This window comes from Peromyscus californicus, unplaced genomic scaffold (assembly GCF_007827085.1).
Source record: "Peromyscus californicus insignis strain IS unplaced genomic scaffold, ASM782708v3 Scaffold_4__1_contigs__length_199733344, whole genome shotgun sequence".
NCBI classification, from domain to species: Eukaryota; Metazoa; Chordata; class Mammalia; order Rodentia; family Cricetidae; genus Peromyscus; species Peromyscus californicus.
In genome coordinates, this window is record NW_026294562.1 from 98,415,178 (window position 1) to 98,441,443 (window position 26,266).

Here is a 26,266-nt window from a genome sequence, read left to right on the forward strand (position 1 = left end):
ACAAAACTGCATCTTGAATCAAGGTTGAAACAATAAATTTCTTCATTTAAATAGTTCCATTTTTAACCCAATTCCAGAAAACTGTTCCTAGGTCATTACTATGAATAAACTCAAAATTGTCCCATTGCAATGAAATCTCTAGTGTTTATTTCATTTCTTAAGTCTTAAAATTCAAATGATAAATTCTGGTACTAGCCTTCCAAATATGAAGAAATCCAGAACCAAAATCTTTCTGTAGTTTTATCTCATTTTAAGTTCAAAAAGTTCAAACAAGAAATAAATTCTGGTATCGGACTATCACTTCAAAATATGAAGAGATATTTTTCAACCAAAACTTTTTGCAGTTAACAATTTTAGTTAAAACAAGCATATCTGCAACTTTCATTCTCAAGCTGGAGACCTTTTTAGTTACAGTAATATTCTAAACCACACCGTTTTTGATGTTAGCTCAGGTTTTTCTGTGTTGCGTCGATTTTCCACGGATCTCAGCTGCAGATGCCTTGTGCTGGTTCTGGCGTCCGCCATTCTTAGCTTCTTAGCGGCTTCTGGAGCTTTTGAAAACCGCTCAGACTGCCTGCTTTGCAGTCTGCTAGGACACTAACTTCTGTATCTCAGGTTTTTTCATCATATACATTAAGCATAGACTCACACTTAATATTTACACTTTTTTACAAACTCACATATAACATTTTTTGCCTTGCAAAGCATTTAGATTCACATTCAACATTTACATTTTACAAACTCACATATAACATATTAACATCTACTTATTTATACTCCTTAAGGAAACTATAGAACTACTTTAGCAAATGTATTTCTTATTACTTCTTATATACTACTTATATTCATTCCATCTTATTTCTTATTTAAACTTACATTTACAACTAACATCTTTACTTCTTACAAGCTTATTACTACATGTCTTAAGACTACCTTAGATATTTCTTGCAAGCTTATATTCTTAAAGGAACTCTATAGATCTATTTTACAAACTTATATAGGGCTACCATTAGCATATATTTAACTTAGCAAACACCCAAAGATTTCTTAACACAGAGATCTAACAAGAGAATAATTTCTACAAACTCACATCTTATTTTCATCTTTTTCTATTTCTTATTCTTAATTATTATCGCTATCTCTATTAGAAAGATTCTCTTAACTAGACAGGAAGTACATACATCATTTCTAAAGTTTAGAGTTTATAGTCAGCTTTGTTATAAAGCACTGGGATTTAGTGAGTGTTGTTGTTATAGAATTGTGATAGTTGTTGCTAGGGGACTGTAACCTTCCCAGGATGACGCCACACTCCAAAGTTGCCAGTTCTCTCAGCCGTTCCGGACCGGCAGAGATGCACTGTCAGCGGTAGACAGTTTTTAACTAGAGGCTGTCCCTTCACCCAAATTCATAATAGTTCCCCTAAGTGCTTCAATTCAGACAAACGTTTCTATTACAGCAGTACTTTTGGTTTATTCTACCAAAAAACTTCACTTCACGCTGAGGGTGAAATTACCGTATTTGGCTGCTGAAAAGCTCTTCTCCAGATACTGCGCGGCTATTAGGTGATATAAAGTATTTTTCTAAAGGAGCTAGTAAAGCCACAAGTGGCACAACTCCAAACTGTATTTAGTATTTTCACTTCATTAGCTTTAACTCCTGATATTATTAGCAGCTGTGATATTTAGCATTTTTTTTATAAGGAACTTTCAGGTGAAGCAACTCTTTTGTAAGACAGCTAGATTTTCTGAAGTTTGTTTCCCATCTATAAAGCAGTCATTTCTTTTTGAATGCCTGTTTCTTATCCCCTTAATTAGATTTGCAAAGGAATCACTCATTGCAGGCTGTTTGTTCAAGAGTTAAATAATTTTTAATTTCACATAAGTTTCTTCATATCTAAGACAACGTTCAGTGTATAAACTGCTCTCTTGCTTTCTTAAGGATTTTAAAGTGGCTTGTTTGCTCTTAAAGGTAGTTTTTTGTCATCCAACTACCATAAAAACTTTGCACAGCTATTAGGGTAAATAAGGCATTTTACCAATGGAGCCCCAAACTGCGAAGCACCTAGCTCCGTATCCTTTCAAATTTTCAATGGAACTGACACTTAAACTCTTAGACGATTTTCCTCCTTATTCTTTTAAAAGCTGTATTTTAAGTTTAATATGAACGTATTTTCTAGATAACAAGTGTTTCAGGGCAATGTCACCATCTTTAGCGCAAAAACTACCTTTCCCAGAATGCATTTCCCTTATATCAGTCCATAATAATATCAGTCCCTTATATCATTTTCCTTATATCATTTCCCATCAGTCATTTCCCATAGTTCTTTTCAGGTCTGAGAGTCAACTGGTTCTTTTACCAGATTTGCTTACCAATTCTTGCCCGGGAGGTTTGAACAACGTTTTTTGCTTTTGCAACGGGAGATTTGGACAAGCGTTTTACATTTTCAATTATGGGACATTGGTAGGTTTCTAGTCTCTCCTCAGCTGGCTTTAACAGGTGTCTCTCCTTCAGACATTGGCCCCCAAATCAGAACCGCACCTGCCTCGTTAGTGCGCATTGAGGTGGGCAATTTCTGATAGCAACTTTCCTTGGGGCTTGTGCTTGCCTTAGCCAGTCAGTGAAAAACAAGATCATGTACAACAGCTTTTCCATAGCTCCTTCAGAAGAGATTTTTCTCCCACTGATTTTATTCTCATTTTGCTTGTTCCTCCCCCACTAGATGCAGAGCTTTAGGTATCTGTCTGCGGCTCTGTACCTCTGCTTGACCCGTCCCGCGGGCAAGGTTATTCGGGAGACCCGAGGAGGCACCTCCTGAAAGATCAATGGGGGCAAGAGAGAAAGGAGACCAGGCGCATTAAGGAAGACAAAGTCAGTCTGAGTCTCGTCAAGGTCTCATTTATTGACTGGGTGTTGAGGCTTATAAGCAGGGCTTCAGGCAGGGAGGGGGAGCAGGGGAAGCAGGGATAGAGAAAATTCCTAAGGGAGGGGTCAGGGCGAGTTGGCTTTGATCCCGGGCCCCCTGCAGTTGACAGGCTCCAAAAGTTTACCTAATCGCATCTCCTGCAGTTAGGCCAGGAAGGTCTTATCTAGTCACATCTCCTGCAGTTAGGTCAGGAAGCTTTTATCTAGTCATATACCCTGCAATTAGGCCAGGAACCTCTTGTCAAGCCTTGACAAAGTCCAGGACACAGATGTCCGGAGTTGGTCTCTAACAGTTCCCCCTCTTTTCTCAAAAATGGACCAAGTCCATTGTGATTGGGGTGGCTAGGGTCCGAGAGAGTCCCTGTCTTAGGCTACACAGGGGGCTTCCCACGCTCGGCAGCGTGCCATGTTGAGCCGGTCTCGACGACCTCTGTACGCTGTTGTCTCCGGCGTGAGCCCTGTACTATTCCCGTCATTGGGTATCCTCTAGCAAGACCGTGGGGACGCTAGGGCCTTAGGACACTGAATCTGAGTCCTTGATGGGGCTCCTGGCTGGCCTCCTCGGAATCTACTCTATGATAATGAATCGAGATGTGTCGTGGTGAGGCCGAATCAATCTGATTTTTGATAAACTGAGTCAACTGCTGAAAGGCCCAGAGACCAAAGGTAATGAGAAGGAGAAAAACAACTAAGGGGGCTAGAATGGTAGGTAGCAAGGTGGAGAGCCAGGGGGACCCTTGCAGCCAATTTTTAAACCACCTGTGCTGATTTTTAAACTCCCTTTTTTTTTTTTTTTTTTTGGGCTAGCCTTTTCCTTAATTTTTCCATCAATTCCCTGACAATACCAGTATGGTCGGCATAAAAGCAGCATTCTTTCTTTAAGGCTGCACATAATCCCCCCTCCTTTAAAAATAGTAAATCCAGACCTCTTATGTTTTGTAACACAACTTCAGAGAGCGAGGTTAAAGATTTCTCTAGAGCAGAAATGGATCTTTCTATGGCCTCTAGGTCAGTAGTCATAGCCATTTGTAACTGCATAAGGTGGTTGCTCTGTACGAGGGCAGTAGTTCCTGTACCAATTCCTGCAGTGATACCCCCAATACCTAACAATAGGGCAATAGTCATAGACACAGGTTCTCGAGTGTATCTGCCTCTCTGCTCAAAGAATTCCATATCGGAGACTAATTGGACCAGAACATAAGAGCTTTCCCATTATCAATGGCAAAGCGAGCTTCCCCTTATTTAGTTTTTGCCATCTGCAAGTGTGTCATGGGTTCAGAGGTGGATATTGGAATTCTAGCATCCTCAGTTTAGTGGTACCCAGACATGAATCATCATTTAGTTAAGACACCAGTGATATAAGAGCCAACAGTAATTAGCAGAAGCACAAGGGCCAAAAGCCTTTTGATGGCTGACAGAGTTCCTTATCCTCAAAGAACTTGGAACTTTATCTCAGGTTCCCTATGACAAGAAATTCCCTTTTGATCTAACATTCCAGGGGGGCGGGAAACAAGGGCGATGTTTTCTCTTCTATAATTACTTCCTGCTGACATTGGGACGTTGTTGTCAAGGCCCTGGAAAGCCAGAATGTTAGTCAAAGACAAGAGGGAACGTTTTATTGACCAGCTGAAGAGATGGTATGCATATCGGCTGAATTGGTCCATATCAGCTTTCAGCAAGTTCAGGGCTCACAGTCATTTGCAGTATGTTGTCACCAGCAAATGATGCTAGGATGTATCTGTCAGCCAAGTGGAAACCTGTTGAGATAGATATAAACTAGGAACAGGAGTTAAAACTTACAAGCTTATTTGGAACTTTTGGACCCATAGTCTTAGTAATTGTAGTATTATCAATTTGCCCTGAAATCCATAGTGTCTTTTCTATCTAGAGAGCCAAGTATAGATTGGACTGAAATTTCCTTGGCCCAATGAAAAGCATCTGTAAGTCTATATTTAGAACCTGTTTTTTTTTTTTTTAAAGAGACTTATTAGCTTTAATTAATTAATCCATTGATCAATCAATTACTAAGCTGAGAAAGCTATAGCTAGTCCAGTCATCAATGTCATCAAAGATCTGAGAAGAATAAACTTTACCTGAGTGCAGACTTTTAAATCTAATTAAAAAAAAAAAAAACAACAACAACAACAGAGACTATCTATTACCCAGACTGCCATCATCCCAGGCTCCTATAGTCTTCATAGTGTTGGCAGGACAGGTGTCAGGACAGCATCAGTCTTGGCTGCTGGGCCCATAATGTGAAATTCTCCCTGTTGAGGAGCAACTTGGTAAAAACTGACCTTATCTTGTCAGTGTCTCATAGGCCAGATCCCTGTCAGGAGGTGTTGAGTCAGAGCGTCTTGCCCAGTGGTCAGTGTTGTCCGCAATTTAGGTGGCATCTTTTTGTCATTGCTCCATATCTTCTTTGGAGACCTTGGGAGTCATTGCTAGGAGCTGGGGAGCTTGGAGTCTCTGTTTGCTATAGTAAGCTTTTTAACAAATAATGTAAATGCCATATTTATCAGATCTTTGACAGGTTTGAGGACCATTATCTATTAAATGTATCTGAGCCAAACAAATCTAGGCCCAATCTTGAAAATATCTCTAAGTTTGGTAACAATAACCAGGTCAATTTGTTCACCTATAGATATATTAGTTAAATATACCTCTCAGGTTTTTTTTTATTAAAATAGAACAGTTTATGCTTTAAACTAGTATCTGAATAGCCAGATGACTAGTATTAACTTGTATTCCTTAACATAAAGGACATGCAAACTCAGACATTCAAAACCAAACATACATGTGGCCACATTTTTCATTCATACCTGTAGAGTAGACAGACATTTTTACAACTATGACCCTTTGGAGTCTCAATGTAACAGCAGAATAGCAAGACAAAGAAATCTGAAACATGTTTCATTTTTTTATATATCTCAAGTCATTTTTTTTAATCATTATTTAAGCCTTTTTATCCTCAGACCTTTATACCTTGCTTTTACATATTCTAATAACTTGCATTTTACATATTTTTTAAAACATTTTTTTTATCTTAACCAACAATAATTTGAAACCAATTCTCTTAAATGATGGCAAGTATTTGTAACCCATTGAACTCAAATGACCAAAACCCATTGCTATGCCCAGATCGCCCCCAAAGAACCCTCCTGGAGACTTAGGTACAGAATGCAAAAAGCAAGGTTTATTCAGATGAAGTCAAAGTTTACAAGCCGCGGCAGGGGGCTCGTTCCAAATCTCTCACGCACAGCAGGGAGATTGGAAGGAGCGCGCACTTTCTTTGTGAGGCTAGTTCTTAAAGGCACAGACCACATAATTCATCTCTCACAGCCTGCCTCCATTCTTTCTGGTTCATATCAGTATGTTATCTTTATTTCTTGTTTGTTAAACAACCATGTCTAGGAGTTTTACGAGCTGTCTCCGGGGTTCGAGAAGTTTGGGATGTTTTATGACCACTTAGCCTCTGTCAGATGGTCATATATTCGGACTCTGTGTTTTTTTTTTTTTTTCTGTAGCTGATAAAGCCACCTGGGAAAAAAGGGGTCTAACTTCTTATCTACACTTAGGAATCCTGGTTTAGGCTCCTCTTTGTCTGTAGGGGATAGAGGAAGGGGGGTTATTGAGGTTTCACACCATGTAAATTTTTATTTTTCCTGTGGAAACAAAAGCATAATTTTCCCAGTATCTTGAACTGATAATTTAACATTTCTTTTTAAGCAATACCAGGACAGAAAAGGGTTAACAAGAGAAGCTGCTGGCCGGCAGAAGAGACCTTGAAGTCATCACAGTAAAGGGAAGGAGGGGGAGCAGTGGGCATAGAGTGTGTCCTTGGCTGCCAGTGTTCCTGAAAAAAAGTTTTTATTAACTCCTCTGACTAAAGTCAGATTCTCTGCTCAGTGTTCACACAGTTTTTGTCAATTGCAGGCAGTCCCCATTGCCCTGTCCAGAGCTCCTGTCTTTGCCGGCCTGTATGGAGAGCAGGCACCCCCACCCTCATGAGAGCGGCCAGCTGGCTGCAGTCCTGATAGCAAGAGAGCTAAGGAGGGACGGAGGTGGCCTTTGTTATGCCTCTCCTCCTCTTCCTCTAGGATAATAAGGGATGTTAGTAGACAGAAACAAATAACATTTACACAGACAATCCAAGAACCAACCGGAACATCAGCACTGAGACGATGGCCTCATTCACAGCCAGCAAGTCCCTCTTACAGTATGCAAGCCACACCTGGCAGGAGCTACCTGTTTATCTCAGTTCAATCGGGAAGTGGGGGTGGGGGACCCAGTTCCCTCTGTTGTGGCTCACATATCCTTCCAGTGGGCTAGGCAAAAGTCTAGTGGAGAAGAAGGGAACTGTCCCATAGCGTCCGTCACAGTCAAGTCAACAATGAAAACAGTTAATACATTACACACAAGACCAAAGGCACACGAAAAAACTTTGCCCCAACAAAACAACCAACAAAGCTCCAAGAACAATGACAGCCTGATGTGCTCTGGCGGGGGGGGGGGGTATCCCTCCAGGCCCAATCACATCAAAAACAATCCTGACTGGAGGACCTCTGTCCTTAATCAAACAGACATCAGGGGCTTCCACATCCCTGTCAGTCAGACATGCACCTTTTTTTTTTTCTTGGAAGAGAAGGAGAGAGTAAAGTAACAATGATTACAACAAAACATACAAAAAAAACCCCACAAAATGGCTCTGACAAATTCCCGGGACAAAATACAAAGTGGCACTTCCTCCCACCGTGGGGGAAGATACCCAAAGATGCTCCTAAACCAAATGGTCACCTCTGAGGTGGCCTTAGGGCTCTGGGACGTCTCCCTTTGCCGCCAGGTTCACTGTCCGGACACGTCTGTCCCAGTGAGAGCCTGCAAAGTATAAATCAAGCCTGCAAAGTACAAAACAAAAGTAACAAGACAGAGAGACACAGACAAGACAGAGAGCGCTCTTACCGGTAAAACATCTCTAATCACACCATAAAAACTAAAAAAGGCGTCGGGGACATTTTCCCATCTCTGATTAATTTGTTAGTATCTTTTCCAACCTTGTTCCAAGTCAGAGGGTGAATTCCTGGTCCATTAATCACTAACCAGGGACATTTCTCCTCCATATATTGGAAGAATTTTATTAAATCCTCTTTTTTTTTTTAACTCTTATTTCTCTCTCCCTAAGATTACCTTTCATCTCCTTTAGAAAAACAGCCTCTTTAGACAAATTTTTGCCCTTGATCGATGGGACGACATACTTACCTCAAGACTCTCCCGCGTTGCACGAGTGATGCGGTCCGGGCGTCTCTACCCTGATCCTCTCCTGGGCCCCTTCTGTTGTCCGTCGTCCGGCAGGTCACCGTGCCTCGGGCCCCACGTTCGGGCGCCACTTGACCCGTCCCGCGGGCCAGGTTATTTGGGAGACCCGAGGAGGCACCTCCTGAAAGATCAATGGGGGCGAGAGAGAAAGGAGACCAGGCGCATTAAGGAAGACAAAGTCAGTCTGAGTCTCGTCAAGGTCTCATTTATTGACTGGGTGTTGAGGCTTATAAGCAGGGCTTCAGGCAGGGAGGGGGAGCAGGGGAAGCAGGGATAGAGAAAATTCCTAAGGGAGGGGTCAGGGCGAGGTGGCTTTGATCCCGGGCCCCCTGCAGTTGACAGGCTCCAAAAGTTTACCTAATCGCATCTCCTGCAGTTAGGCCAGGAAGGTCTTATCTAGTCACATCTCCTGCAGTTAGGTCAGGAAGCTCTTATCTAGTCATATACCCTGCAATTAGGCCAGGAACCTCTTGTCAAGGCTTGACAAAGTCCAGGACACAGATGTCCGGAGTTGGTCTCTAACATCTGCTAGCTGCCCTCCCCCCCCCCCCCCCCCCCCCCGAATCTGCCTCAAATTCTAGCAGCTTTTTCAGGTCACATTTTCTGGGGAGGATTATGTCCCTTCTGTTTCTTTGGAGTCTTTTTCCCAGACAGTTCCCAGTTTGGTCTCAATTTATCCCCTCTACCCCAGAAACAGTTTCCGACACTACAGTGGTGGCTTTCCCTGCTACTGAAGGTAGGGGTTTTTTGTCCGTTTCTGTTTTCAGGGTCTGTGTGGTTTGCGTACAGACTGAAAATCTAACAAGGAAGGTTTTTGCCATTTCTAAACTCCCATTAGGACAGGTGTTTTGCCTCATCAGGCCTTCACCTGGCCCAGTCCCCCAGTGGGTTGCATTTGCTTGTCTGGGTGCTCAAGGACAGAGCTTATGCCAGAGGCAATCACCCCTTAGGGCTACACTCCCTCATCTCAGGCAGTCAGTTGAAACAAAGCTTTTTTCAAAGAGGTGCTTTCTATGACAAAAAAAAAGTTTTACTCCTGGATAATTCTGTTCTGCCCTGACTGGGCTCTTTCCCCAGACAGCATTCTGACTCAGCAGCACAACTGCATCAGACAGAGTTCAGCTTTACTGTTTTCCCAGAAAGGTCCTTTCTCTGATAGGAAAGCTTTTCCTCAGATTTCTTTTTGCAGCTGTGGACCTATCAACCTGGGACTTGTAGGAAAGCAGACAACTGTGCCATTCCCACTGGCTTTAGCTTTGGTTGTTCATTAGCAATCTTCCCCTGGGTCCTGCACCTTCCTGCCTCAGCTCTGTGCTCCAGGAAGTTTACCACTGCAGGAACCCTAGTATCCCCGAAATGCACTTCAACTCAGAGATGCTGGCCAGTCGCCTCTGGATTTTTGGTCAGAATCGAGGATACAATGCTAACAGTTTGCATTGCTTCAGGGGATCTTTGCATTAGGACGATTAGGAGCACCCTTTCATTCTGAAATGCTCACTCAGAAACAAAACCCTTGATGCCTCAGCTCGGCTGTAACTGAAAAGCTTGGCTTTTTTGCTTTTCTCAGGTAAAGTTTCCTGCCCTTTTGGGCTCTCTGTAGCTTTTTACCCACACTGTTCCAAGCGTTTCCCTCAGGGTACTCTGACCCACTGTCTTTTACTAGCTTGAAGAGACAGAGCTTAGAAGAGGTTTTTAGGAACTTGTCCCTGCCTCCTGCATTGCAGGGAGGATTTTTAAAGCTTGAAAGAGAACTTGGAGAGGTTGTTTTAAGAGGTTTGTTATTTTCCCTTTGAGCTAATCACAGGTGGTCCCCATACTAATATCTTCAGGTGATTCTAATTTGTCCTTCTGAGAGAAAGTTAAAGGCTTTAGTTTTTAAGTTTAAGAGAGCTTTTGAGAAAGATTAAGGCTTTGTAGAGAGATTTTTTCCCCCCAAGTTTTCCAAGAAAAGCTTTATAGTTTAAGAGAAAGATTTTTTTTTCCCCCCAGGAGAAAGACCAACTTTTCCCAAAACTTTAAACTTTTTGGCTTTTTACACCCCCATTTTTTGCCTCAGGGAGAAAACACTTTCTCCTGCTGCTTGGACTTAGCATTTCAGCTGTCCCCAGGACAAAAGCTTCCATAGGAAACTTTTTCTTCCCCATAAGCTCAAAGAAGAGCTTTTTTACTACCTGTAAAGCCCAAAGAAAAAAAAATTTTTCCCCCAGTTTGCATTCATAGCCCCCAAAGTTAGAAAATTGGAGAGTTTTTCTGTCTGGTTGCCTTATTTTTTCCTACACAATCTTACATTTCTAAGTTTTTCCTATACTATATTACTACCCTATGCCTTATCCTTATTTTTCACAGAAATTGAGACAGGGATAGAAGATAGAAAATTTTGACAGAAGAGAATTTTGCGCTGCAGCATCGGACATCCTTCCAGTCCGCTTTCCTTTTCTCTCGAGGATAAAACCCCTGCCTCTCAATAATATATATATATAATATATTTTCCATAACACCGGCATGCCTTTCCACCTGCAGGGCTGACTCACACTTTTGCCAAAAACTCTGTAATAAAACTATTATTTCCCTTTATCTTTAGTCCCTATTACTTTGTCTTTAGTCCCTGTTCATTTGTCTTTAGTCCCCCCCTTTTTTAGTCCCCTCTTTTTCTTTAGTCCCTTTTTTTCTTTTTTCTTTAGTCCCTGTTCAGGCACCATTCTGTGGGGTATTTACCCAACCACCCCTACAGTTCCCCAGAGTTTTCTTGAGTGCGAGCAGCAGGAAATATTAGATAGGATTTATTGCGGAGATAAACAGATAGAAAATAAAGGACAGCCTCGAGAGGGCCTGGAACCTTTTCCAAGGGGCCCTGACTGTCTCTGCCCCAGGGTTTTTATAGAGATGCCAAGGGGTGGAGCAAAAGACCTCCTCCCCCAGCACAGCCAAGTGCAGACCATCTCAGACACCTGCACTCAGGCCCGTGGTCCTAATCATCCTCTATGGGGACCTGCTGGGTAAAGCCACGAGGAACCTGAGAACGGGCTCCCACAAGATTAGTCATGGGTTTTTCATGTATGCCTTTTTATAAATTCATTTATTATTCATTTATTATTATTTATTATGTATACAGTGTTCTGCCTGCATATATGCCTGAAGAGGGCACCAGATCTCATTATAGATGGTTGGAAGCCACCCTGTGGTTGCTAGGAATTGAACTCAGGACCTCTGGAAGAGCAGCCAAAGCTCTTAACCTGTGAGCCACCTCTCCAGCTCCTCATGTATGCCTTTAAAGTAAGGAAATTTATGTCTATACCTAATCATATGTGGAGTTTTTATCCTGAAACAGTGGTGTGTATTGTCAAATAGTTTCATGCAAAGAATGGGAAGAGTTTCTTATCTTTCTTTTGCTGGTGAGGTGTTGATTGTCCATTGTTTTTTTTCTGTGAATTAATATTACAGGTTATGGGGGGAAATTAACTTACACTGAAGTATAATTTTTAATGTGGTTTTGAACTGATTATCTTGCTGACATTCATACATGGAGTCTCCTGATGTAGAAATTTATTTCAAGGTGTGTTTCTTTTGTTTATGCTCTGGAACATGTGTTTAATGATGCAAAGATGTGTTTGATTAAATAAAATTCACCTGGGGTCAGGAGACTGAGTCAGCAACTAGCTGACAGGAAGTGGTAGGGAGGAGCCAGGTGAGAAAGGGTTTATGAGGGTCAAGGAGAAGCACAAGGGCCTTTTGAAGGACGCCATCAAGGAGAGGAGGTGAGCTACTTGCTATTCAGCCTCTGCAGAGCAGAATTGCACCTTAACCTTTCAATCTTGAGTTCTTTAGAGGGAGTGAGGTTTAGTTAAATTCCCTTTGATAGCTTTGAAAGAGTTGGAGCCTGAGGGAACAGAATTCCCTCCAGGTATCGCCCTTGAGGCCTAACTGCTGCTGTTTTCCGGCAGAGCAGCATTTGCTGATTCAGACAACTGGGCCTCAAAAGGTAGCAACCATTTAAAAAAGGACGACAGTCTCCCATCAATTTCTTTGTCAAATTTCTAGGCCAAGATTGCTGTGGAATATTGTTTTAAGATGTGTTGCATTTTTTTCTACTGCTTTTGTTAACAATGCAAATACATGTTACATTTGTTTGATTAAATAAAATTAACCTGAGGTCGCGAGACTGAGTCAGTAGCTAGCTGACAGGAAGTGGTAGGGAGGAGCCATGTGTAGGGAGGGTTAATTGTGGGCGGAGCAAAAGGACACGGCATTTGGGAGCCCCCAGCAAGGAGAGAAGGTTATTTTCTATTCAACCTCTCAGAGTGAGGAGAATTTCACCTCAACCTTTGAATTCTGAGTTCAGTGGAAGGTTAGAGATCTAGATAAAGTTTCCCTCATGGGCCTGGGAGAGCCTTATACTGAGGGAACAGAATTCCTGCAGGCTGGGGCCCTTTCGACCTAACTGCTGCAGAGGTGCAGTTGATGACAGCAGTTATGAATGGCAGCCACGGTATTTTATGTAAAACAACGCAAGATAAATTCTCAACATTTATAGACAATAGATTCCTCAGAAACAGCACTCATTGGTGGCATATTTCCACATACCGAATGTTCTGGCTATCAATTCTGTTATGGCTCTCACCCTTTTTTTCTTTGCTGAACTCTATGGGGTAGAGCAGGGACCTCTAAAGAAGACGCCAAGCCATGGTGTTCATGCCCTTTCAGTGTATTGAAGACAAATGAGCCTTGCAGGTGGCCATCTCTATACATCTAGTGCAGGACTTCACTTGACCATATGCACAAAAACATACATTGTCATTTATTTATGGCAATAAGAGAAATCATACCTATGTGTATCAGGAGATGGGACTCCAGGTCAGCACCAGAAATTCTGGTAAGAGACTGGTACGGAGAGGATCAGAGAGAGTGAGTGATACTGACTACTGTTGATAAAAGAGCAAGTACAGCTGTCAGATACATGAGTAGTTTGATGTTTTTAAAATGAAGATGTGATTTTCTCCTGAGAAAGAAAGGAATGGATAGAATGTAGGTTACACAAGGCTGTTGGAAGGAAGCACTTTCTTTCTGCTCTTCAGTAAAAGGAAACAACAACCCTGCCTCTGAAATTTTTCACTTGGGATGAAATTAGAGTAGAGGACTTGAAAGTATGACAAAATGCTCCTTTAGCCATGTCATTCAACTTCTGTCCCTATATCTCTCCTGTGTTCTTTTCCCTTATCATGGAGGTCACTGTTGATGTCTGCGTCCAAGCTGATTTTCCCTTTCTTACTTGTCCCCCATTTCCTCATTCCAATCACACAGGTACCTGAGCATAAGTGTCAGGAGTCAGGACAGACAGACAGACAGGATCACAGCAACAATGGCCTCATCAGTCCTGGGCATGATCATGGAGGAGGTGACCTGTCTCATCTGCCTGGAGTTCCTGAAGGAACCTGTGAGTGTCGATTGTGGTCACAGCTTCTGCCGAGCCTGCATCACACGGAACTATGAGTCCAGCAAAGGCAAAGAAGGGGAGGGCATCTGCCCTGTGTGCCGAGTGAGTTACCTGTTTGGGAATCTGAGGCCTAATCAACAGGTGGCCAACATAGTGGAGAGGCTAACAGGGCTCAAGTCCAGCCCAGAGGAGGAGCAGAAGGTGAATGTCTGTGCACAACATGGAGAGAAACTCCAGCTCTTCTGTGAAAAGGACATGGTGGTCATCTGCAGCCTTTGTGAGCAGTCTCGAGTTCACTGTGGTCACCAAACAGCTCCCATTGAAGAGGTGGCCTATAAGTATGAGGTAAGAAGTGGGAGGGTATGGGATACAGAGGAGGAGACAGTAACAGATGGGAAATCTCCACTTGGGGTGACAGGTCAATAATATGGACATCATAGACTTAAGGACTGATATCATTCCATCCTTTCCTCCCTTTAGAGTCCTAAAAGACATGATAACTTATGCACTTACTCATATGAGAATCAGCCTAGTGATATCAGGAATGGAGTCAGTAAATGAGTGACAGACAGCAGCAAAGAGAATGTGCATGTGGCAGTTGAAACATCTGGGAAGAGGGGAAAGAATTCCATAATGAGATACACAGAGGAAAGTTCTGTGTTGAGTCTTTTTCTGTTTGTTTTGAGCCCACATACAAACTCACAGACTGTTGCAACATGCACAGGGCCTGCAGGGGTCTGCACCAAATGGGATCCTAGAGCTTGAAGAAGTGGACACATGCCCTGACCCCTAACCCAGAAGCAATCTCCAATTGATAGCTACTTATAAATGAAAAATTATTTTTCTCCAGGGCCGTCTCAGTGGGGAAATAAACCATTCTTAAGGACAGGTCCCATGCCCAGCAGTAGATGGATGACCACTCAAAACTGAATCCACATTTGGAGATTCTTTCTTCACAATGTTAAGTCTGGGCTCTAGTGATATGTAAAGGAAAGCCTTTATGTCTGACTTTGAAATGTTTCAGCAAAGCCTTTACAATGTTTGTGTTAATCAATAGAGGCTGAGAAATTGTTTTGAGACTGTTTTAATCTTGAAAAAATGAGTCTCTGGAGAATCTACCCATGATGCTTGCAGTTGCACTGACCTTGATCCTAAGACACTCCTGGCAGACCTGGAGTTCTTACTTTTGATTATGGCTTGCTATAGTCAAAAAGGACTGAGATTTGTATGAGTTGTCTGCTCCCAAGGACAGCCAAAGCAAGATAACTTTGTGCATTGGAACCTTCCCAGCCCCTATTAACCTTGTGTATGTTAGTGGTTGGAGGGAGCTAGCTGAGTGTCAACTTCTTTCAAGAGGGCTGAACCCTTCTGCTCCTTGGGAAAATGGAGGCTTAGCATATTGGTGAGCTTCTGTCTCTGCTGAGGCACCGAGGATCGACTTCAAACAATATAGGGAGTATTTTGTTTGTTTTATGCTTTTTTGTTTATTTTTTGCTTTTTCTAACTTCCCCTTCTTTGCATTTATTTTAAGCTTAGGATTTCAATGGATTTCCCATGTGAGGGAAACCTGTGTGTCTCTGCATCTATGTGCATTCCTTGTGCTTTTTATTTAGCTCTTTATCTGGTTGGTTTGTTTTGTCATATTCCAGTGTGTTTTTTATTTCTCTTACTGTATTTTCTTTTATTCTGTTACTATTCCTTAGAATCCTGTTTGTTTTGTAACAGGAGACATACAGGGTGTGGATCTGAGTGGGAAGGGAGGTAGGGAGGAGCTGGGGGGAGTAGGGGCAGGGGAATCTGTAATCACAAAATATTGTATGAAAAAAATCTATTTTCAGTGCAGGAAAAAAATCTTAACTACAGAAAGAAATACAATTTTAAAAAAAAGAAGAGAAATGACCAAAGATTGTACATGTGTGGTCGAGCATGACTCAAACCCAGGACTCTGGCAGCTGATGAGCTTAAGGGTATACAGGAATTCCAGGTCACCCGGACTAAATAAAAAGACCACCTTTCAAAAAAAAATGTGCAGTTGTCAATTGCAGGAAATGTCATGTATATTATATTTAATTATATTTATCTGAAAGACCAGAAAAGCTAACACAATTATCCCAGTTTTCTGACACCAGAATAAAAGTAACAGGTTCGTACTTGGTGGGATGATTGACTAAGAGAGATTTCTGTGTCTCTGTCTCTGTGGGGGTTGTGTGTAGGAATAGGAGAATGAATTGAGCTGGAGACTGAAGATTTACATATTTTATGTTCATAAATCATGGCACCAATTTATAAAAAAGAACAATCTTAGGCTTCCTGCCTTTCCAGAAGGGTTTCTTGGTATTCGGTTAGAAACAACTGTCCTACTAAGCACACATCTTGACTCTGCTACAATTCCTCTCCCACAGGGGAAGCTCCAGGCAGCTCTGCAGGAACAGATGACAAATAAGAAAAGATGTGATGAGTGGAAAGATAACCTTCAACAGGAGAGAACTTTCTGGAAGGCAAGTGGGGACCCTAACTCCTAAGGGAGTTAGGCTGATGCCTGGGAGGGACCTGGGCAAGAAGCTCACTGGTTCTTCATTCCCAGGTAGTTGTTGAGGACAAGAGGCCTTGATTAGTCCTCTCTACCTGTTCCCTGGAGCTGGGGCTGCACACTGAGTGCATCACAACTGAGCCTGGCTATGTGGGGAGCTGACACCATGGAGGGGGTCTGGAGAGAGTGGGCACTGAGTCCTGGATCTCACTCCTGTGGTGCTTTCTGTAGCTGTGACTGTTGGGGAAGATGCTTGGGAACAGGCACAGTTCTATTCTTGGGGTTTAGCTTCTCTCATGGGTTCAGAGGTAGAATGAGGAGATTTACAGGCAGGAAAAAGAGTCTGGGGCAGCTGTGTGAAAACTGATTCACAATAAAGCATTCCACTTTGGCTCAGATGGCCTTGGTAAAGGTGACCTAAGATCTTTGTTTTGGAATGTCATCAACAGACACTGAGAAGAGACACATGCTTCCTTAAGACTCCCTTCCCTTCCCAAGCTCAGTTCCCTGTGAGAACTCCCCATCAGAACAGTGTTTTTCTGTCTTCCAGTCCCATTAGGATAGTCTGAATTCCTCTCCCTTTTCTTATCCCTGAAGAACCAAATACAGGGTGATGTAGAAAAAGTTCAGATGGAGTTTAAAAGACTTCAGGAATTCCTGGACTCCGAGGAGAAGAATGAGGTGCAGAAGCTGAAGCAGGAGGAGGAAGACATTATGAACAGCCTGGCACAGTCTCAAAGTGAGCTGGTGAAGCAGAGGGAGTCAGTGAGAGACCTCATCTCAGATGTGGAGTATCACTTGCAGTGCTCAACCATGGAAATGCTGCAGGTAAGACTGCAGGAGGTCCCAGCATCTGACAGTCAGGACCTGGAAGCCATTTCCCTCCCTCTGAGCTGCTGTGACCCTTCCTGGTGGGGACAGTAGGGCTCTCTAGGCCCTCCCTCAGCTCTTGCCTGAACCAGATTTATAGGCTGGGGAATCATGGCATGCATGGATGGCAAGGGGAAATTGCATTTTTTTAGTATATCAAATGAAGTACAGAAGCTGAACCTTGCAGAGAAGGTCTGTTGCATCATGGGTAGTTATTACCCTGCTGTAATGCTGAGCATGTGTGAAGCACATTTTCACCTGTCATTAGTCCCTTCACCTGAACTTGAAATTAGTAGAAATGCTTGGAGACTTTCACCCACTGCCTCTGATTTTAGTGGTATGGTCAGTGGGAGGGGAGTTTGTAGCATGAATCTTAAAAGTTCTTATTAATAAAATCAAACCTGAGTCAGGTATTGGGGTGAACTGGAAGATCAGAGAACCAGAACAAGCCACAGCTAGCTCACCTCGCCAGATCCTCAGCTGGTCTTATTTCCTCAGACTGAAGGCCTCTGAGTCCTCATCCAGAATGGGTCTCAGCTGAACTGCTGCTAGAAGCCTAAAAGCTTAACCAGCCAAATGCTTAACCAGGCCAAAATGCTTCTAGTTTCTGGTCCTCATGCCTTATATACCTTTCTGCTTTCTACCACCACTCCCTGGGATTAAAGGCTTGCTTTCTGGGATTAAAGGCATGTGTCACCATGCCTGGCTGTTTCCAATGTGGCCTTGAACTCACAGAGATCCAGAGGGATTTCTATCTCTGGAGTGCTAGGATTAAAGGTGTGAGTGCCACCATTTTCTAGGCTTTGTATCTAGTGGCTGTTCTGTCTCTGACCCCAGATAAGTTTATTAGGGTGCACAATATTTTGGGGAACACAATACCACCACAGGAGTTAACATCCAAGATCTCAGAAAGTTTTCTTCGCCTCTGTCTTCAAGTTGCTGAGATGAAAGGTATCTTCTTTTATCCCTTCAGTTATAAAGTTTTTATTGTATTTTATCTCTATCACATTTTTAAATAATTTAAACCAAAGTCTTATTTTGGTGATGAATATCTCTATAGGAATTTGTTTCTTTCAACTCAATTGTCAATGTTATAGACCTTGGTAGTCCTAGGAACTTTTCCTACTCCTTTGATTTATTGGTTTCTTTGTGTTTCAATTGTTATCGATAACACACATTTTTTTACCTATATTAGACGGAATCATACATATATGGCTAAACTAAGTTACTTCGCATAGATACTCACTATAACTACCATACTCGACAAGTCTGAAATTATGTCTCTTGACCAAAGAATCTGCCCAGCTTTCTCTGCCTCCAGCCCCTGATGACCCAAATTGTAATCTTTACTTTTTGTGAGATCAATTTTTGTTCATAACATATATTTAAATAATATCACTTAGTGTTGTTTTTCCTGTGCTCAGCTGGTTTGGTATAACATAAATTCTCTGAGTTCAGCCAAGTTACCACAAATGGCAATACTTCTTGCTTTGAATGTCTAATATTTTAACATATATGACTATCACATCATTTTTATCCATTCATCTGGTGATTAGTTCTTCGGTTGACTCTATTTTGTCTACTATGATAATGATTCAGTGGACATGAGCATACAGATGTCTCTATGAGGACAAGTTTGAGCATCAAAATTCACCTGTAACTAGAATGATTAGTTCTCTTCAGAATTCTTTTTATTATGGGATCTATTTTTGTTGGCTTTTGTTATATGAGAGAAAGCCATGTGTAGCCAAGCATCTACTGCCTGTGATCCCAGGACTTGAGAGCTTCTCATACACAGAGACAAAAACATGAGAAACATAGAACAATGAAAATGAAATATAAGCTTCCCAACCTAGAGCTAGGTGTGCTGGCTCACTCCTTTAATCCCAGCAGTTGAAATGCAGAAGCAAATGAAGCTAAATGTGTTCACTATATAGTGAGTTTCAGGCCAGCAGGGTTACATAGTGAACCCCACAGCTGGTGAAGGTGGACATAGTAAGAGATTTCAGAATGTCCAGCTTTAAATGGAATGTATATACTGCACCTCTAATTTAAAGGCCCAGGGATCATTACAGAAGAAGGGCAGAAAGAGTGTAAGAGCCAGAGCTGGTGGATGAGTACAAGGAAAATAGTGTCTTCTGGACATAGCTTAGCAGCAGCACAGGTGAACTGCATTTGGCTGTGACACCGAACCCAAGTCCCGTGCAAGCCTAAACCATACCACATTCCACTCTGGAAAGTGGACCTTTTTAGGAAGTTCAACCACACCCAAGGAGCTCCTGGTAATTGTTAACTGTTAGTAGAATGGTCACATTTCTCAAAGAATGTAACTTTAGTTAAATCTACCAATATCCAGGGAAATCCACACATTTAAAAATACTTGCATAATGTTAGTTCTCAGAACTAGCACAAATGGTTAACTGAGTGGACCTGGTCGGTCAGATTTTGATATCTGTCCATATAAAAGAGCCAAATTAATATTGAAAAGCAGAAAAGGGATATTTGTTAATGTGGCCACATTTGGAAGAAAGATAAAGAGATTGGGGGGAAAAAAACAAACCTCTTCCATCTTCAGTTTCCCTAAGTGAGATCAAAGTTTAAATAGACAGCCATGATTTTCACACATGAGGAGTCCAAGTCAAGGAGTGGTCCTTCCTGTCCATCATTCTCCCATTATCTGGGTTATAGTCTCATACTTTACAATGGTCTGGCAAGTAATTAAAACTGCTTGAAATCTTTTTAGGGGGCCAGTTCTCCCTCTGGCTAGAACTGTTTTCCTTCTCCCACTGTGAGATTCCTGGAGAAATTTGTCAAGCTGAGAGACACACCTGTCTCTTTAGATGAACTTCTCTTCCTCCAGAACAGTTACAGAGAGAGAAAAAGAGAGAGACATGGTTAGTTGGTTTTAGGTATCAGACATTCTAACCTACTGGTCCTTGTGGCTTCTTCTTTACTAATCATTAAATTGTGTCTAAATGACTAAAATAATTTAGAATACAGCTTCTCAGACATGTTAGTTGCAAGTAAGGTAATGGATAGCTAACATGTACCAAAAGAAAGTCATTTGCTTCTTTAGATGTAAGCACAACAAAACCTACTTAAGCTTTCAAACTATTGTTTATTCATTTTCGTTCTCTGAAGTCTTGTAGTATGAGACAGAAAATAGTCTATTAATTTACATGTAAGTCAAGTAATGAGCCATGCACAGTATTTTTATCATGTCTTGGAGAACTGTGGGTGACAGATTTGATTATTTTTTGACTTTGTTTCTGCAGCCAGTGAGAGTGTGACCAGGATTTGCAAGAACATGTAGAACATGTTACTCACTGTGTTTTCTCCCTTCTCCCTAGGATGTGAATTCTGTCCTAATAAGGTATGTTAAACTGAAAGGGAACAAGGAATAGCCCTATTGTGTGGTGAGGATTATTTAGTATCCAACCAGAATAAATGTCTAATTGGTTTGGTGTAAATTTTGACAAAATGTTGTTCTGGAGTTCCAGTAAGAAGAAAGAGGAGGTAGGGAAAGGCAGGGTCTTCCTGTTTTGTAACTAATGAGAACAGATTTGATTGTCTTTTAGGGAGTGGGTGATGGGGAGTTGCAGAGTCAGGCTCAGCAGTGGGATGAGGCACAAGGAGCTAAGGTGCTTTCAGACTCCTTGTGGTTCCGTCATTCTGTCCATACTGTGTGTTTGTGTCTGGCTCTGGATCTGCATTAACAAGTACTTGATTCCTCAATTCATCCTAGCTCGGGCATGTCTTCTCTGTCTGCAATGTTCACAGCATTATATATTGGGGGAACTTCCTGTGTATTAGTGTGTTTCTCATGAGGACAGAATAGGTCCAGAGTTCCTTTGTGGTTGTACTTAAATATTTCAGAAACAAACTTGAGTCTGTGAGCACAACTGCCCCATGTGGACCACATGCTTCAGAAGACTGACAAGCTGTACCCTTGTAGGTAAAGGGTCACACCCAGGCTGTCAGCATCAGGCTCCTTCTGAACATATGGAGCTCATGTTATTTTTTTTAATTAATCAATTAATTTTTTTCTATTATCAGCTTGATACAGTACAAATTCGTATCCTAATAGTGAAATGTTTCACTGAGGTTTGCCCAGTGATTGAGTAAAACCAAAACTTATAAGCTACAGTAATCTTAGGGTCCCCCGTGCTATGTAGCCTCCCTGGTTCTGTGGGTTGCAGTCTGATTCTTCTTTGCTTTATATCTAGTATCCACTTATGAGTGAGTACATACCATGTTTGTCCTTCTGAGTTTGGGTTACCTCACTCAGAATGATATTTTCTAGTTCCATTCATGTGCCTGCAAATTTCATGCTGTCATTGTTTTTCTCTGCTGAGTAGTACTCCACTGTGTATATGTACCACATTTTCTTAATCCATTCTTCAGTTGACGGGCATCTAGGTTGTTTCCAGGTTCTGGCTATTACAAATAGTGCTGCTATGAACATAGTTGAGCATGTATCTTTGTGGTATGATTGAGCATTCCTTGGGTATATGCCCAAGAGTGGCATGGCTGGGTCTTGAGGTAGTTCGATTCCTAATTTTCTAAGAAACCACCATACTGATTTCCACAGTGGTTGTACAAGCTTGCATTCCCACCAACAGTGGAGGAGTGTTCCCTTTGCTCCACATCCTCTTCAACTTAGACAGTCATTAGTGTTTTTGATCATAGCCTTTCTGACAGGTGTAAGGTGGTGGTTTCTCAGTCTTTTTTGACTTGCATTTCTCTGACTAAGGATGTTGAGCATTTTTTAAAATCTTTCGAGCTCATGTTATTAATTTGGTGTTTCTATCTTCTTTGCCAAATTTTCTCGTTGTAATAAAAGAACTTGAAGTATCAGAAGAATCAGATGCCGGCCAAGAGTGGCCATATTGACAACAGGGTTTGAACTCTTGACTTTCTCCTGTGGCTTTCCCACATTCTATACCCAGGAGAGGCTTCTGCACTCCAGGCTTTATACCTTTTCCTTGAGCACCAACTTCTTTTGTTGTTCCTTTCTTATTTATTTATTTATTTATTTATTTGGTTTTGAGACAGGAATACTCTGTGTTTTAAAATATACTAATTCATCATTTCTCAAAAGTTCTAGGAGGGAAGGGGGAAGAGTAAGGGAACAAGTCTTTTGACTGTACAAGTGAGGAGCTCTGCTTGTGAGAAGTAAGACTTTTCCAACATCACACAGCAAGTAAGTGGGAGGGCTCATGAGTGTGTGTCTCATGTCTCCAGAATTAGTAGTCAACCCTCTCTCCCCTTCTCAGAATTCTCAGGAGAGTTCCAGGACATCTATGGTTAGAATAAGGAGTCAGTGGTGGTCAAAGTCACACTGTCTGAAATGTGGAGGTCAATCTGTTGTCCCTAGGAGTCAGACCTTAAGACTGAACCGGCCTGATATGGTCCCGAGAAAACAGAGAACAATCTTCCGAGCTCCAGATCTGAAAGGCATGCTGCAAGTGTTTCAAGGTGAGAACAGCTGCATTCTGTGGGTAACTGTCAGATTCTAGGTGTGCTGGGGCTACATTCTCTGGGAAACGATGTTTCTGAACATGGGTAAAGGGACTAAAAGAGCAGATAGTGTGTCTCAGTGATGTCATTATATTAAATGGGACATCATCATTCATCCTGTGCTATATCATAATTTCCAAACTTTCCCATAGTCTGGAGAGTAGATTGACTTTAATGTTTTGATTCTGTTGCCTCCATTTAATACTGTGAATTTTCATCCTATCAGGGCTCATGGATGCTCGATACTACTGGGGTAAGGAGAAATCACACCATCAGTCACTCTTATTCTTGTCTTTCAGAGTTTTTTTTCTCTACTAACTTTTATGTTTCATATTACTTCTCCCAATATACTTCTCTCAATCTGCCTCTTCCTGACTTTAAACAGGGATGCTGCAAGTTCCCTCTCACTGTCTCTTTAGGATTCTGCCTCTTACATCACTAATAAGGCTGTACCTTGCCTCTCATGTGAATCTTATATGTCTCATTTTTCTGCAGTTCATGTGACCCTGCATCGAGTTCGAAATAAAAATATTGTCATTAATGAGGACAAAAGACAAATACGACATCGAAATGATTCTAGAAGAAATTTGCAAATTTCTGAGACCTATGATTTGGGTGTCCTGGGATACCCAGCTTTCCACTCAGGGAAACATTACTGGGAAGTGGATGTGTCTAGAAGTGATGCCTGGCTCCTGGGGTTAAATGATGGAGAATGTGCTCAACCCCAACTTCCTGCACCGAATGAGAAGGGCATCAAAGTCCAATATAATCCTGATGCGAAACAGCATGTAAATTATCAGCCGAAACATGGCTACTGGGTTATAGGGATGAGGAACGGGTCTGTATATAATGCCTTTGCAGAGTGTTCTGTCACCCACAATGCCAGTGTCCTGGTCCTCTCTCTGACTGGCCGTCCCCGTCGTGTTGGAGTTTTCCTGGACAGAGAAGCTTGTACTCTCTCATTTTTTGATGTTTCCAACCATGGAGTTCTCATCTATAGATTCTATGAACCTTCCTTCCCTGATGAAGTTTATCCATACTTTAATCCTATGTCATGTTCAGAGCCAATGACAGTATGTGGGCCACCCTCCTAAACCCTCACCCATAACTGCACAGTGCCCCATGTCTGATGTATCTCATATGCCTGAGCTCCCTGGCATCATTATAACTGTTTCTGCCTTTGCTCTCTCCCTTTTAATGAACTTCAGTTCTCAATACAAACTAGCATGGATTCTTTTCCTTGATCCAGTTGCTTGTCTGGTTACAAGGCAATAATTCATCATTTCCCATTTTCCCAAAGAAAGTGACTCTTTCCTCATTAGGTGAGGTGAAGCCTCTGCTAACCCCACTTCCTGTTTTGTGGTGCCACAGAGGGAAGGCAGGGCCTTGTGCATGCTGAGGAGGTGCTCTACCACTGAGCCACTCGTCCCAGCTCTGCCATGTCTGCACAAGCCCATTCCTTCTGCCCCTGACAACGGATGAAAGAAAGTTCTTCTCCAGCTTGTCTACTAGTTTTGAAACCTATATGCAGGAGTCTCTAGCCTAGGAATGAGCCCTTAGTGGTATGTTGGGTTAACCACAATGCTTGTGCTTCATCCAAACTTAAGAAGGAAACATCTGCAATGGTACCCACTAAGACTGAGTTCAGAGTACCAGGGTTCTATTCCTGCCACTCCACACAGCAGTGTACCCCTGAATAACATCCTCAAAGGCATATCCTTATTATAATTTGTTTACCCTTTTGTATAAATAGTGCACCTATACTCTAGGTTAGTGTAAGAGAAGAAAGGTGGGGTTTGTTAGAAGACTCTGAGGGTAAAAGCAAGCCTGATGACAGTTCAATCACTCCAATCCACCTGGGAGAAGGAGGCAGCCAATCCTCCAGATTGTCTTCTACCTCCACACACATGCTGCAGTACACACTGATGCAACATGAATAATATAAGTTTTAAATAAAGAATAAATTCACTAAGAATAAAGCATCCACTTAAACTCAGTAAATGGTTGTTATGTTAATATGGGGCGGGGCAGGAGAGAGGTACTGTACTGGGTTTCCATGTTACAGTGTCCAACTGGGCAGGGTTGGAGGGATTACTAATAATTGACTTTCCTGATGTCTTGCTGTTAGGTCCTGGGAACTGCCATCAAATCTACTGTAAATTGTTGTACATATCTATAAATCTTTTTTGATTTTTGTGGAATTTCAAATCCAATGGGTCTGTGGAGTGAGCCTGTACCCCAAAATCTCTCAGATTTATGGTAGGAGTCCAGCCTTCATTCCTGACTCCAGTTGAAAAACCTGGATCCCCTTCATAGAGGCATGAGGTCACATCATTTTTAAAGCCAGCAGTTTTTCCTCCCTACCAGAAAGCTTGTGCCAGCATGTTATTTTCCTGGCAGCCTGCCAGCTGATAGACTAAGGGACCTGCCACCCCTGCTGCTGCCACATTCCTGTTCCCTCCCAGCACTTCTCCTGAATGGGGACTCTTTGGTATATGAACCCCTGCTTGCCCTCAATCCAACTGGTGAATGCAAAGTGAACAGTTCCACCCCTGTATGCAAATTAGGTGTATTTTGCTTATTCTTTGGCTTTAAGCTACATGTTAACTAGCCTGTTACCCCAATAAACAGTCTGCCCTGGTTACAGACTTCCTAGCTGTTCTTTGCTCATACAAATTTGCAGCCATCCTACACCCTAACCTCTGTTCTTCCCTGGGTCCTAAGACCACTCGTGCACCCTGGAGTCTTAGGGCCAGGGGACAGTTAACAAGTTTTCCAATTTGTTTTTGAGAGGGTAAGTGTTGTGGTACTATTTAGTTCTTATCAAGTATGTTAAATGCTATGGTTTTCCCTCTTACACTGAATGATAGTGATGACAATGATAGCAGTAAACTTACCTTGTGCTGTATGGTGAAATGTACACAATAGAACGTTTCCAGGAACTTATGGTATGTGAGTGGCATCCACCATGGTGTCTGTGTTGTCTCCTCCTCGCTGTGACTGTGATAAAGGATTGTTGGGATTGAGTCCAGAGCCTGGCATGATGGTGTTCATGCAAACCCAGCACTCAGGAGGCAGAGACAGGAAGGCTGCTGTGCATCTGAGGCCAGGCTAGTGACAGAGGAAGACCCTGCTCTGTTTTGTTTGGCTTTTAAAGAGGAATGTGCCATGTTTTGGGTGAGGGAGTTGGGTGAGTGGGACACCGTGAGGGATTACTGGGCAATAAGGAGTTTATTTGAAGTCAGATTGCCATATATAGACAGGGCACACCATGGTGCAGGTTCCCAAGAGAGTTCAGGCCTCAGCACCAGTGGAGTAGGGATGTCTGGAGAGCATCAAGGTTCCTGTAGCAGAAGAAGAGGACTTTTCTTATACTGTAGAATGGGGGAGGGGAGGAGGGGTTCACCGCAAGAGCCTGCAGACAGGATCTCAGATTTCCAGACCTGTGACACAGGACAGGGCACCCTTTCATGGCACCAGCAAGGCAGCGACTGGGGACTTATTTTGAGTAGACTTCCATCTTGTCTCTGTGACACTTACAGGGCAGCAGGTAGATGCAGAGTATGCATCAGCACACACAAAATCATCACCGTGCTTTGTCTTAATTAGAATACCAGGGAGGCGGTGGTGGCACACCCATTTAATACCAGCACTCAGGAGGCATAAGCCAAGTAAAT

At 42.3% G+C, this 26,266-nt stretch overlaps 1 protein-coding gene and 1 long non-coding RNA gene across 2 annotated transcripts; one reads left to right on the forward strand and one right to left on the reverse strand.

Moving 5' to 3' along the window:
• Positions 1–2,875: 2,875 nt before the first annotated feature.
• LOC128094760 (uncharacterized) lies at positions 2,876–8,289 on the reverse strand. Its single transcript, XR_008213043.1, has 2 exons — positions 8,182–8,289; positions 2,876–6,778 (listed from the first exon to the last, which is right to left on the reverse strand). It is a non-coding gene; the product is annotated as an uncharacterized LOC128094760 (long non-coding RNA).
• A 3,066-nt stretch (positions 8,290–11,355) lies between these two features.
• LOC128125489 (tripartite motif-containing protein 30A-like) lies at positions 11,356–24,590 on the forward strand. Its single transcript, XM_052762940.1, has 8 exons — positions 11,356–11,511; positions 13,537–14,014; positions 16,072–16,167; positions 16,797–17,027; positions 17,423–17,426; positions 22,428–22,547; positions 22,816–22,842; positions 23,085–24,590. Exons 1-8 carry the CDS (start codon positions 11,501–11,503, stop codon positions 23,681–23,683), a joined length of 1,566 nt encoding a protein of 521 aa, XP_052618900.1. The 5' UTR covers positions 11,356–11,500; the 3' UTR covers positions 23,684–24,590.
• Positions 24,591–26,266: the final 1,676 nt, after the last annotated feature.